Source organism: Telmatherina bonti, assembly GCF_933228915.1.
Source record: "Telmatherina bonti genome assembly, chromosome: 22".
In the NCBI taxonomy this organism is placed as follows: Eukaryota; Metazoa; Chordata; class Actinopteri; order Atheriniformes; family Telmatherinidae; genus Telmatherina; species Telmatherina bonti.
The window spans coordinates 30,563,536-30,578,251 of record NC_136631.1 but is presented as its reverse complement, the minus strand read 5'-3'; the positions used below and the strand labels follow the sequence as shown (position 1 = coordinate 30,578,251).

The 14,716-nt window shown below is 45.8% G+C and overlaps 1 protein-coding gene across 1 annotated transcript in view; it reads right to left on the bottom strand.

The window, feature by feature from the left end:
• Nucleotides 1–14,716, bottom strand: part of LOC306772265 (uncharacterized protein) — a 203,972-nt gene that overhangs the window by 99,196 nt on the left and 90,060 nt on the right. The window contains 11 exon segments of the mRNA XM_079261679.1: nt 1,789–1,893; nt 2,195–2,269; nt 2,782–2,934; nt 3,105–3,218; nt 3,431–3,616; nt 3,870–4,007; nt 5,112–5,288; nt 5,992–6,132; nt 10,749–10,904; nt 13,978–14,128; nt 14,290–14,546. Of these exon segments, the coding sequence (XP_079117805.1) occupies nt 1,789–1,893; nt 2,195–2,269; nt 2,782–2,934; nt 3,105–3,218; nt 3,431–3,616; nt 3,870–4,007; nt 5,112–5,288; nt 5,992–6,132; nt 10,749–10,904; nt 13,978–14,128; nt 14,290–14,546 (1,653 nt within the window).

The window sequence follows — 14,716 nt, the reverse complement described above, 5'->3', positions numbered from 1 at the left end:
TATCTATCCATCTATCCATCATCTGTCATCTATCTATCCATCATCCATCCATCCATCCATCCATTATCCATCCATCCATCATCATCTATCATCATCCATTATCCATCCATCAATCAATCCATTATCTATCAATCCATCCATCATCCATCTAACCATCAATCCATCCAACCATCATCCACCCATTATCCATCTATCATCCATCCATTATCCGTCCATCCATCCATCCATCCATCCATCCATCCATCCATCCATCCATCCCGGGGGCAGCAGCCTAAGCAGGGAAGCCCAGACTTCCCTCTCCCCAGCCACATTTGCCAACTCTGCGGGGGGGATCCCAAGGCGTTCCCAGGCCAGCCGAGATATATAATCCCTCCAGCGTGTCCTGGGTCTTCCCCGGGGTCTCCTCCCAGAGGGACGTGCCTGGAACACCTCACCAGGGAGGTCCAGGAGGCATCCTGACCAGATGCCCGAGCCACCTCAACTGGTTCCTCTTGATGCGGAGGAGCAGCGGCTCTACTCTGATCTCCTCCCGGATGACCGAGCTCCTCACCCTATCTCTAAGGGAGAGCCCGGCCACCCTGCGAAGGAAACCCATTTCAGCCGCCTGTATACGAGATCTCGTTCTTTCGGTCACGACCCACAGCTGATGACCATAGGCGAGGGTAGGAACGTAGATCGACTGGTAAATCGAGAGCTTCACCTTCTGGCTCAGCTCCTTCTTCACCACGACAGACCGGCGCAGAGCCCGCATTACTGCAGACGCCGCATTGATCCGCCTGTCGATCTCGCGCTCCATCCTTCCCTCACTCGTGAACAAGACCCCGAGATATTTAAACTCCTCCACTTGAGGCAGGACTTCACTCCCGACCCGGAGAGGGCAATCCACCCTATTCTGGCTGAGGACCATAATATCGGATTTGGAGGTGTTGATTCTCATCCCAGCCGCTTCACACTCAGCTGTGAATCGCTCAAACGAGAGCTTGAAGCCAAGATGAAGCCAACAGGACCAGGTCATCCACAAAAAACAGAGACCCAATCCTGAGTTCACCAAACCGGATCTGCTCGACATCTCGGCTGCATTCGAATGTTTCTTTTATACAATAACAAAAAACAGTAAATTTCCCTAGCTTGCTCTTTTTTATACAGCAAATGCTTCATTGTTTCCACTAGAGGTTGTGATGATGTGATATGAATAGTACGAAGAATCAATGTTTAACTTCAGATCTATTTTTTGCTTCATTCCTGACACCTGACACATTTACGAGATTTCGTAGAGGTTAAGGACTACATGAGGAATCATATAAGTTAGATTTAACATTATTTTATTTCTATGAGCAGAGATGAATAAATTTAGGCTCCTAAAATATCAAATGAATTTCTGTGGGTTATTGAAAGTTTCCAGTAGTGAAAATATCTGCTAGTGCAAGCAAACTGCAGAAAACAAAAGCTCAGTGACCCAGCAACAGCACTTGCAACACACTACGCTGAATCCACATGAACACACACATTTCAAAAGGTAGAAATACACATGCAGAAGAAAAACACAACGCTGAGCTTACTTTAACAGTTTGTTAATAACACAAACTGGTTATGCATGCATACATGTCCTGATGAGACCAGTCTCATAAGAAATACAAGAAGATGTGTGCTCAGGCCATTTGTCCACATATTGAAACACATTTTGATGCACATAAACAGATTTGATAACTTTTTGAAGCCTATTTCATGTTCATGTTCTAACAGCGACATAAAAACCAGGAGGAAGGCACAGCTTGCTTGTGTTCTCACCTGAACGGTAACAGAGGAATGTCCCACAGTCTCCAGAGTTCCCCCAGATCGCTTCACCACGTCCTCTTCAAAGTGGACTATTCGGATTTGGCCGTGCTCTTCCTTCTACACACACAGAAGAAAGCACAGCTCAAAACGACGACATGAGATGAGATTTTCTACACAGGCGGCTCATGCACAGCATAAAAACATTAACACTGCATTAATTACATGTTGACATGTGCAGTCCACAAAATTTTTTCCATCGGTTTCTACTAAATTTTGCTGTTATTTATTATTAATTTGTCACGTTTCCTGCAGGTATTTTTTTTTTTAGGTAGAAGGCTGTTTTCATTCCTTCTTTTCATTCCTTCAGTATTTAATGAACTGGTGTCCAGTTAAAACCCTCCTTTTGGCTCAAACTCACCTCAGAATGCTCTGAAACGGATTTCTGGAGTTTGGTCGGAGTCGGAGGCTGCTGAATGAAGAGCGCCGGAACTTTCTACGACAAGACAGAGAGTTCAGACTCATCATGGTGTGGATGACTGACTGACTGGTTGACTGACTGGTTGACTGACTGACTGGTTGACTAACTGGTTGACTAACTGGTTGACTAACTGACTGGCTTTCTGACTGGTTGACTGACTGACTGACTGACTGACTGACTAACTGGTTGACTGACAGGTTGACTGACTGGTTGACTAACTGGTTGACTAACTGACTGACTGGTTGACTAACTGGTTGACTGGCTGACTGACAAACTGACAAACTAACTGGTTGACTGACAGACTGACTGACTAACTGGTTGACTGACAGGTTGACTGACTGACTGGTTGACTGACTGGTTGACTAACTGGTTGACTAACTGACTGGCTTTCTGACTGGTTGTCTGACTAACTGGTTGACTAACTGGTTGACTGACTGACTGGCTGTCTGACTAACTGGTTGACTAACTGGTTGACTGACTGACTGGCTGACTGGTTGTCTGAATGACTGGTTGACTGACTGACTGACCTTTTCCAGTTCCAGCAGCAGAGTCTGGAGCTGGTCGACCACCGTGAAGACCGCCAGAGTCTCTTCGGCGTTCTCGGGAAGACAAAGACCCGGTTTACATTTCTGGATCTCGGCTATAGTTCTCCTCATCGGCTGGATCTTCTGCTCAATCATCTGAACCCATAAGAAGGGAAAAGAAAAGAAAACAAAAACTATTTCTCATATTTATGCTGAAAAAGTTGTCAAGTTTAAGATTTTTTCAGACAACTCCTCAAATAAATAAATACTTTTTAAAGAATTAATTTAATGGAATTCATTTCAGTGAATCTTTGAGCAGATCTGACCTTCAGCCTTTCCTCTCGGGGTTTGGGGAGAGCTTCTGGAGAAGAAAGCAACGTCTTTATCTCCACCACATCCCCCTCCATCCGCTTCACTTCACTCTCAATAGCCTCCACTTCCTAAAACATCCCAACGTTAAAAAAACAGCAACAAACAAAGCTTGATGAGCCGAGACGAAATAAAAGGGAAACTCAGAATCAGAAAGTTTTATTCATCCTGGAGGAAATTCTCTCCACAGTTTCTCCTCACCAATAAAAAACGTAAGATAAAGAAGAAAAATGACAAATCAAAAAATAACTAAACGTAAAAGAGAAATGATCCCCAGACTCACGGCGGCAGCGTGCTGGAGCTGAGACAGAGGAGCCGTGAAGCAGTCCTGGATGTTGGCCACCTGGCCGTCGGCTTCAGTCAGCTGATCCTGGAGCACCGTGATGTCACAAACCTGCGACATCTCCTTCAGGACTGAGCTGAAGCCCTGCAGCGTGCTTCGGATCTGGGCCGCGTCATTCAGCACAAGCTGCACAAAAAGCAGGTTTTGTTAACCGAAACAGAGTTTTTTGTCATCGTACATCTACCCCGCCATAAAACACGCACACGAGCCAGAAGTTTAAAACCCCTGAGTAACGCTGTGCTCGCTGTTCACCAGGCTTACATCTGACGTTACCATCCCTGCAGGGTCAAAGCACCACTGGCCATGCATGTTTTTGCAGAATGAAAAGGACCCTTGTGAGGATTGTTGTGTAAAGTGAAGAGCAGAAGGCGGTGCAGACCTGCAGGGCGTTCACATGGCTGCTCAGACATTTAGCCGTGGTGTAGGTGCAGGGAGCAGCGAGCCACGACTGCGCCTCCGCCATCCAGCTCTTCGAACTGTTGATCATTTCCTGATGCTCCTGAAGCCACGTGTGTGTCTGCATGGAAACACAGTTAAACTCCGTCAGTAGCCGACACTGCACGTACTATCATAGAGTTGAAAAGTACACAGAAGTCCCAAGAAGACCTGAGACAGGAAGACCTGAGACATGAAGACTGAGACATGAAGACCTGAGACATGAAGACTGAGACATGAAGACCTGAGACAGGAAGACCTGAGACATGAAGACTGAGACATGAAGACTTGAGACATGAAGACTTGAGACATGAAGACTGAGACATGAAGACCTGAGACAGGAAGACCTGAGACATGAAGACCTGAGACAGGAAGACCTGAGACATGAAGACTGAGACATGAAGACCTGAGACATGAAGACCTGAGACAGGAAGACCTGAGACATGAAGACTGAGACATGAAGACCTGAGACATGAAGACTTGAGACATGAAGACTGAGACAAGGAGATCTGAGACAGGAAGACCTGAGACATGAAGACCTGAGACATGAAGACCTGAGACATGAAGACTTGAGACATGAAGACTTGAGACATGAAGACTGAGACATGAAGACCTGAGACATGAAGACTTGAGACATGAAGACTGAGACAGGAAGACCTGAGACATGAAGACTGAGACATGAAGACCTGAGACATGAAGACTTGAGACATGAAGACTGAGACAGGAAGACCTGAGACATGAAGACTTGAGACATGAAGACCTGAGACATGAAGACTTGAGACATGAAGACTGAGACAGGAAGACCTGAGACATGAAGACCTGAGACATGAAGACTTGAGACATGAAGACCTGAGACATGAAGACTTGAGACATGAAGACCTGAGACATGAAGACTTGAGACATGAAGACTGAGACATGAAGACTGAGACATGAAGACCTGAGACATGAAGACTGAGACAGGAAGACCTGAGACAAGGAGATCTGAGACATGAAGACCTGAGACATGAAGACTGAGACATGAAGACCTGAGACATGAAGACTTGAGACATGAAGACTGAGACAGGAAGACCTGAGACATGAAGACTGAGACATGAAGACCTGAGACAGGAAGACCTGAGACAGGAAGACCTGAGACAAGGAGATCTGAGACATGAACGTTGATCAGTGTGTATGAAGGGAACCGCACCTTGCTGAGGACGGTGGTCCTCTGCTCCGCCTGCTTGGCGAGCAGTGAGTGCAGCTGCTGGACCTCCACCAGTCTTTCTGCCAGGATCAGCGTTTCCTCGGGTTTCTCCAAGTCTTGCATTTCCACTTCCAGTGCCGCCAGACGGGAATGCCACACATCCAGCTGGTCCCACACATGCTGAGCACACACACAGACAAGAGGATGCTGTTATATACAGATACATGAAGTTCCACTCTGTGGATGACGAAGAAAACACACAGTTCGGCCTCCAGGGAGATTTTACCTGTGTGGAAAAATGCAAACAGAAAATCAAGTTAACTTTGTTCTAGCTGGAGCGCTGATGTCCAGCTGGAAAAGTCGAGGAGACTGAGCTCTTTCTGCTGAAAAAAACAGCTGCCTGTAAAATAAACTGAAATTGTCTAAAGTAATAATAAATAAATATTTTATTAAAATCATCACATTATTTTCTAATTCTGGTTCAATAGAAATATATTTTTAAAAAGCAAATAAATAAGATCATTTCTTACATATTACATCACTCATAAACTAATATTTAGCTGAACAATCCTTTAATGCTTCCACTCCAGTCAGGTGTTTTCTGTTCCTCTCAGTCAGACTTCTGCACCTGTTGACAGGTATTTTGTCCCACTGTTCAACAGAAAAGTCTCTAATTTGTCCAGGACACATTTGTTTGTTTGTTTGTTTTCTCTTTCTTCAACTCAATTAAATGAAAAAACTGTGTCTTATATTACTAAATGATATTTTTGCTAATTTCTTGTTATTGTTTCTGTTTTAAATTCAGCTTTTCTTTAATGAAAGGGGATGAAAACATATGAGCACAACTGTACATGATGTTGACTATGAGCATACCAGGACCCACCTTCTGCGTGGTCTTTGCATCAGTCACAGTGGGGCTTCGCTCTTCCAGAGTCTTCTGAACTGATCTCAGGCCAGCTTGGATTTCAGACAGCTTCACGCCGAGACTGAAAACAGGACTGCTCTGCTCCACGGCCTCTGCCACCTTGCAGATCAATCAGAGATGCAAGTCAACAATTGCAGTTGCTCATTTCAAACACATTGAAAACATCTGGATAAGATCAACACAAGTAGCATCATCATCACGACACAACCAGCCTGTTCATGAAGCAGGAGTAACTGGAAGCTCTAAACTACTAAACTATTTCGTTACCAGAACTTCCAGTAAACATTTCAAGCCTCCGTAATGAAATAGTTTAGTTCGTTACCTGCCGTTCATGTTAAAACTTACCAGAAACACTTTAAAATACAACAACAGCAGTAGTCAACAGTTTCCACCAGTCTGACAGAGATGTGTAGCCAGCTGTGTGTAGCCAGCTGTGTGTAGCCAGCTGTGTGTAGCCAGCTGTGTGAAAGTCAGCTGTGTGTAGCCAGCTGTGTGTAGCCAGCTGTGTGTAGCCAGCTGTGTGAAGGCCAGCTGTGTGAAGGCCAGCTGTGTGAAGGTCAGCTGTGTGAAGGTCAGCTGTGTGTAGCCAGCTGTGTGTAGCCAGCTGTGTGAAGGTCAGCTGTGTGAAGGTCAGCTGTGTGTAGCCAGCTGTGTGTAGCCAGCTGTGTGAAAGTCAGCTGTGTGTAGCCAGCTGTGTAAAGGCCAGCTGTGTAAAGGCCAGCTGTGTGAAGGCCAGCTGTGTGAAGCCCAGCTGTGTGAAGGCCAGCTGTGTGAAGGCCAGCTGTGTGAAGGTCAGCTGTGTGCAGGCAGCTGTGTGTAGCCAGCTGTGTGAAGGTCAGCTGTGTGAAGGTCAGCTGTGTGTAGGCCAGCTGTGTGTAGCCAGCTGTGTGTTGCCAGCTGTGTGTAGCCAGCTGTGTGTTGCCCAGCTGTGTGAAAGCCAGCTGTGTGTAGCCAGCTGTGTGTAGCCCAGCTGTGTGAAAGCCAGCTGTGTGTAGGCAGCTGTGTGAAGGCCAGCTGTGTGAAGGCCAGCTGTGTGAAGGCAGCTGTGTGTAGCCAGCTGTGTGAAGGTCAGCTGTGTGAAGGCCAGCTGTGTGAAGGCCAGCTGTGTGAAGGCCAGCTGTGTAAAGGCCAGCTGTGTAAAGGCCAGCTGTGTAAAGGCCAGCTGTGTGAAGGCAGCTGTGTGAAGGCAGCTGTGTGAAGGTCAGCTGTGTGAAGGCAGCTGTGTGAAGGCAGCTGTGTGAAGGTCAGCTGTGTAAAGGCCAGCTGTGTAAAGGCCAGCTGTGTAAAGGCCAGCTGTGTGTTGCCAGCTGTGTGTAGCCAGCTGTGTGAAGGCCAGATGTGTGTAGCCAGATGTGTGTTGCCAGCTGTGTGTTGCCAGCTGTGTGTTGCCAGCTGTGTGTTGCCAGCTGTGTGAAGGCCAGCTGTGTGTTGCCAGCTGTGTGTTGCCAGCTGTGTGTAGCCAGCTGTGTGTAGCCAGCTGTGTGTAGCCAGCTGTGTGTAGCCAGCTGTGTGTAGCCAGCAGTGTGTGGCCAGCTGTGTGTTGGCCAGCTGTGTGTTGGCCAACTGTGTGAAGGCCAGCTGTGTGTTGCCAGCTGTGTGTAGCCAGCTGTGTGTAGCCAGCTGTGTGTAGCCAGCTGTGTGTTGCCAGCTGTGTGTTGCCAGCTGTGTGAAGGCCAGCTGTGTGAAGGCCAGCTGTGTGTTGCCAGCTGTGTGTAGCCAGCTGTGTGTAGCCAGCTGTGTGTAGCCAGCTGTGTGAAGGTCAGCTGTGTGAAGGCCAGCTGTGTGAAGGCCAGCTGTGTGAAGGTCAGCTGTGTGTAGCCAGCTGTGTGTTGCCAGCTGTGTGTTGCCAGCTGTGTGTTGCCAGCTGTGTGTAGCCAGCTGTGTGTAGCCAGCTGTGTGTAGCCAGCTGTGTGTAGCCAGCTGTGTGTTGCCAGCTGTGTGTTGCCAGCTGTGTGTAGCCAGCTGTGTGTTGCCAGCTGTGTGTTGCCAGCTGTGTGTTGCCAGCTGTGTGTAGCCAGCTGTGTGTAGCCAGCTGTGTGTTGCCAGCTGTGTGTAGCCAGCTGTGTGTAGCCAGCTGTGTGTAGCCAGCTGTGTGAAGGCCAGCTGTGTGAAGGCCAGCTGTGTGTTGCCAGCTGTGTGTAGCCAGCTGTGTGTAGCCAGCTGTGTGTAGCCAGCTGTGTGTAGCCAGCTGTGTGTTGCCAGCTGTGTGTAGCCAGCTGTGTGTTGCCAGCTGTGTGTTGCCAGCTGTGTGTAGCCAGCTGTGTGTAGCCAGCTGTGTGTTGCCAGCTGTGTGTTGCCAGCTGTGTGTTGCCAGCTGTGTGTAGCCAGCTGTGTGTAGCCAGCTGTGTGAAGGCCAGCTGTGTGAAGGCCAGCTGTGTGTTGCCAGCTGTGTGTAGCCAGCTGTGTGTAGCCAGCTGTGTGTTGCCAGCTGTGTGAATGCACTCAGGCCAGGTTTACGTCAGCCTTCCTCTGTCTGGTGAAACTGGTGTTTCTCCAGTTCCACCATGTTCTGGAGAAACATCTGGATCGCCTGGACCTCTGCCTGTCTGACCTGATTAGTCTCACAGTCCTCCTGCCTGACATGTGACAATTAATGAGGTCATCTTTAAAAGTTGTTAAATAAATTTTAGGTTCTTTTCACTTAAATGTAAATCCTCCTGCATTCCGTGTTATTATGGTGAAAATAGAATTTTGTCACGGCGTCTTGGTGGACAGGATTTTCAGAGCTTGATTAGACACTGATTCCCTTCACCTGAACATGTGCCTTTGTAAGCAGCAGTCCTTCCTCCTTCTGACTACCAGACTATCAGAAGAAGGTGATGTGTCCCCTTCACACATCAAGCCTTTCTGTATCCTCCTGACATGTGAATGTCCCTCCTGGTTACCGAATCTGTCTGTCCCAGTCTGGAACTCTGCCTCCACTGATTAGGTCTCTCTGGTTTTTTGGAAATCTAAACCTTCTGGATTCTGGATCACGTCTTCCCTGTTCCGGAAACTACTCCGTCTGAGAAACAAGCTGGTGGATTTTACGCACCAAGGATCCAAATAAAATCTCTATTTTTGACAGTCCTGAGGTGTTCTGAGTGTTTGGGTTCAGGCTGCTGAAATCTTTACAGAATTTATTTATTTTACTCCAAAAGAAAAACCTTCATACGTCATCTACATATATGACCAAATATCTACAAATATGATACTTTCAGGAATTAAGCTGCTAAAAAAAAGGAGAAAATATTTTCATGATGCTGTTTTTTTATGTTAATTTAAATCACTGCAGGTTGCAACATGTACTGTTTCATTTTACATGAGAAAGAAACCAGACACTGAGATCTTCTGAAAGATCTCTGCTTTTCCTCTTCCTGCTTCCAGGAGCCTGAAAACTACTTTGTTACATTTTTTCAGATGAAGAAAATTAGCAAAGAAAGTCAATTAAACTTAAATAAAGTGGCAGAACATGTTTTGCGAGGAAGAGGGGACATGGAGAGACATAAACATCTTCTCTACAGTCATTCACAGCTGGACGATTTTCTCAGTCGTGTCTTAAAGATCCACCTCAGAGTTTAAAACTGTACGGTTCATCTTCTCTCACTACGATGCTCGGAGGTTTGCTGCTGAGACTCACCGCTCACCCTGCACGTCTGTACACGACACGTTTTCATGACGAAATGTAACGACATGAAAACCCTTTCAGAGGGGACTTCCAGCTTTTGTTTAATGTGCACAAAGAAAAAAATCAGCTGCTTTGACTGTTTGTGCCGTTCTGTATGTAGAGACCTCTACCAATAAAGGGGAGGATGTGTGTGGACTGGAGTTTGGCTGAGCAGACTTGGGCCGTACAGTCTGTCGGTCTGCAGCGGGTTTTGCTGCTAAATCAGATTTATATCAGTCTCTGTCTGTTTTGCTTCACTACAATAAAAATGTCTTTTTTTTTCTTCACGTGTTCAAGCAAGCAGAACTAAAAGACTGGTAATTTTTAGTCATGTAGCCACCTGGGCTGAGCTGCTCTGCCTTTCTGCTGAGCCTGGTCACAGCTGCTGCCAACTGGTGATCAGGACCAGTGACACCAGAAAAGGCAGTCCTGCTTACCTGGAAGGGAGCTGATCTGAGAGCAGGCAGTCACAAAGAAAGTGTGGTAAAGTGTAAAATAGTTTTACTGGTCATTGTAATGCTGAAGATAAGTTTGGGTCTCTAAGGCCACTGAACAAAAGCCACTCATCCTGGTTGCTCCTGGGGAGGTTCTCTCTCTTTGTAAACCTGTTTTAGTGCTTTTCATATTTCCTTTCAGTGGTCTCCTGTTGTACAGAGTTGCCTCCGCCTGCCTGGTGATCGGGTATAATTTTAGACTGGATTGGATTTTAATGATTTTATTGCATGTGGTTTTAGTGTTTCATTGTTTTATTAGTAGTTTGTGTTTTTAACCAGTCTGGGATTAATGCTCACTTCAGGTAGTAGTAGGAACTACATTTTGTAATGCACAGGAGGTAATAAACTTTGTAATCTGTCCGTTAATCCTGTCTTGCTCGTCCTGCTAAAGTGCTCTGACCAGGGGTGTCCTTATAGGGGAAGTTTAAGGGGGACACAACCCCTCTTCCGCCAACTACGTGTTACAATTAAACTTAAATTTCTCTCTGAAATTCCAGTTCAAGCTCAAAACTGAATTTCCAATCATTCCCTTCATGTTTTCTAACTTCAGATGGTTAAACTCAAATCTTTTCTACCTTCAGCTCCACTTCTTCCAGTGACTTTGTGACTTCCTGGAGTTGGCTGTCAAGCTCAGCCGGGACCAGAGAAAAATCTGCTGAGTACTTCATCTGAATCCGCTCCGTTATGCGCCGCAGTAGAGATTTGTGGACGTTCAGCTGGCTGTAGACTTCCTGAAAGCAGAATGACAACGTTAGAGAAGAGGAGCAGAGTTACAGCTGTCACGTCACATCAACAACAGGAAGACTTCGTTCAGGAAGCATAAAAATCTTTTCCAAAGTAGAGGAGTCATCACTGAATAACCACGATCTTATCTAAATCTCTCCGCTTTGTCTTCTGGGGTCCTTTGATCTAACAGAGAAAAGCCGAAATCCTCAGATCTAAAGTAGTGAAGAGCGATCGCAACGAAGTTTCACCTCAAGGTTTACATTTACAGAAACAATCAAACTTCAAAAGGTGAAAAACTGAAAACTAGAGAAGAGAGAAGAGCACCAGAAGCAGTTTGGTCTTGAAAGGGTCTGATGCTTTCTGCGTGAGGAGACGCGTCTCGTTACGTCTCCATCTCATTTGTTTGCATGACCGGGCGGGACGGGTGAGTTTGAGCCTATATGCTTTGTGTTGTTGTCGTGTGCATGTGTTTGTTTTTACAGTTAACTTTGAGAGGACCAGTTTGTTTTTATACATTTCAACATTCTACATGGAAACCAGTTGCAGTTTAGTTGAAGCACAACTTTAGTGGGACCTGGACGGACACAAAGACATCCTTAGAACTGGGACTTTATCGTGTCTTTTGCTTGAATGAGGAGAGAAAGTTCAGAAGAGATCATAGATTTAATCCAAGGTCAACTTCTGCACCTGGTAAACAATGATATCTGTTGGAGTAACATCAACACCAGTGGTCAGCTTGAACAGTGTATAATTAGCAACTTGTGACATGCCTGCCCATGTAAAGAAGTATCGCTCTAGGGATGAGCCCTATGTAAGCGACTGGTTTCCCCTTGTCCCACCGAAGCTGTGTTAGTCTGTAATAAATGTAGTCTCTTCATGCCATCATCGGCTGCTGTTGGATCATCTCTGTAGCATCAATAGAATATTCCACATCATTTTCAGGACCACTCTCTGGGATGGTGGGAAGTGGAACTCAAACAACAATCGAAGGAATTAAATTCAGACACTTCATACTGGACATTTACACACCACCATCAACAGCATCGTCCCACAACCACAGCTTAACAGCTGGGAAAATGTGGAAAATGAATTAAAAACAGGTTCCAAATGTCAGCAAATCTCAACAAATCTTTTGTTCCCCGTAGAACAGAGACATTTTACCCTTTTGTGGTAAATATGAGGTTATTTTGAATCTGATGGCAGCAAAGCATCTAAAACATGGAGCTCCAGGGTGTTGTGCTGGAATAGGAGCAACAAAATGCTTTAAAAGTCATTTTTATAAAGAAAAACAAAACCGCTGGAGGAGAAATTGGCAACTAATTAGGTTAAATGACTCCAGATCAGAAACATGACTGCGTATAAAAGGAGCATTTCAAAGATGGACAGACGTTCGTCCATCTGGGACAAACTGGGTCTAAATATTGTGCAAAAATTTCAGAAATATGTTCTTAAGTGTAAAATTTTCAAGACTTTAAAGTCCAAATGATCTACGGTGTGATTGGGGGAAATCTGTGTGCACATGGGACAAAGCTGGAGGTCAAACCAGATGCTGGGGATCTCAAAGTGCACTGAAATAAAACCAGACATGATGCTCATTAACTCAGGAAGTTTTCCAAAATTTTCCTAACTGTGAACACAGTCCATCCTAAAAATCGTCCTGGAGCTACTTTTTACACTAGTTGCAGCCATCAAATTCAGATTTTACATGAAAAGATAAAATGAATCAGTTTCAACAACTGTAGATGTTCGTTATGTTCTATTGTTAAAAAATTGTGGCTTGAAAATTATGCTTTTTTTTTTTTGTTTAAACTTTCCGCAGTTCCAAACATTTTGAAATAGGGGTCCCACTTTTATGAAAATGGGGTTTAATGATTTATTTCTGGATTATTTACATCCAAATAAAGACATGCTCAATGGAAACTGAAGGAGCTAAGTCCAATCAAAGCTACTGAGATATCTTGGCGCGAGCGTGGTTTGACGCGCCGCTTTACCGTGATGGACTTCCACTCAGATCGCTTGAGTTCAGCTTCATCAATCTTTATTCCTTTGCAAGAATCTTGTGGTATATACACATATAATCGCGCCCTGCAGTCAAAAACCTTTTGCCCCTCTGGGTCAAACATCTACCAGACCAGTGACGCGTTCCCCCTATATGGGTCACCTGCCCAGGTAACAATACAGCGCCCTCTAACAGCACCAATGAGAACACAGTTAAAGAAATCGGCTCCTATAGAAACAAAAAGCAAAACATCATCTTTAAAGATCATGTAACCGTATCCAGCATACTTAGGTTCCAGTACTACAGTAAGTACTCTGTGTGTGCCTGCTACATGTTTCCCGCTGCAAGCCTATAAAAATAGCAATAACTGTGATGCTACACTGAGCAGAAATGTTTCAGCCCAGATGGTTAAACTGTCCAGTCCAGCGGCGTCCAGCTCCCGTCCTCACAGGCCGCAATCCTGCAGGTTTTCCACGCATCCCTGCTCCAACACACCTGACTAACGGATCAGTCACTTAACTGTTGGATCCATGTGATGGAAGCCAAGTGTGTTGGAGCAGGACTACATGGAAAACGTGCAGGACAGGGTCCTTGAGGACTGACTTTGGACACCCCTGGTCCAGTCTCATCAGAGATTCCTTCCTTCCACCGCATTGGCTGGGACTGAAGAGGAGCGCAAACTGTAGATACGAAGTCCCCAAAGTGGGACCTTAGGACATCTTAGACAGGACAAGTTCAGCCGCTGGCTTCAGAAATCCATTTTATTTCCTTTAGCTTGGAGGAAAAAAGGCTCTTTAGGATGAAGATGTCTCTGATTTTAGATGTTTGGGTGAATTCTGCAGTTGGCATGAAGGATTATAGACTCCAAGCTGAAACAACATTCTTTTCAACTACATGTTGTTAACAGAGGAGGCTAATGAGATGTTGTTAGAAGTGCTGTAGAGATTTTAATGACCAACAACTGTGCAACGACATATCAACAGCTCCTTTGTTAAAAAGGAAGCTCTGGTCATGTGGAGCGTTAATGGAAACATGTTAGATGGAAATACATGTGTAGATGTGTGTTTAAAGGGTCTCACCGGGAGATGGCTGCTCTTCTCTATGTCTGACAGGAGACTTTGGACAGACTCAAACCAGCAACGAACCACCTGAAGCTCCTCTTGAATCTTTTCTCTCTCCTCCAGCTCAACCCTGGTTGCCAATAAACCTTCACTGCTCTTCTGCGTCAAACTGAAAACACACACACACACAGATCCAGCGATTTCTAGAAGTTTATGGTCTCTTACATGATAAATGAAGAGAGAGAACAGAGAACATGATCCATACTAAATCAGCTCCTGGCCTCATCAGGAGCAGGAATGCAATGAGCTACATGTCCAACAGCATCTCACCTGCCATATCGGCACTGCATTGTCTGCAGCTGCTGACACACTGGAGTGGGCGGAGCCTGCTCCAGGTGGGCGGGGACTCCCAGCAGTCTGGCTGTGCGCAGTTCCAGTGCAGACAGTGATCGATGTTCACAGTCCAGTCTGTCCTGGTACTGTTCCCAGGACTGCAGCAGGTCCTGAAGCTCTTCAGCGGCCTTCAACCTGGGGTCACCTGGAAGCTCTGCCTCCACCTGCTCCAATGCAGCCGAGGCTTTCTCCACCTGAACACAAAGATTTCCACACATCTGTAAGTTTTTCCCCTGTTACACATGCTGACCTCCACAGATTGTCCCATGTTTGCCGGGATTTTCACTGATCTCAGGATGCTTGTCAGGCCTTCACCACACGTAACGGGTATCCCACAAAATGAAGATTTTTTTTCTCCGATTTG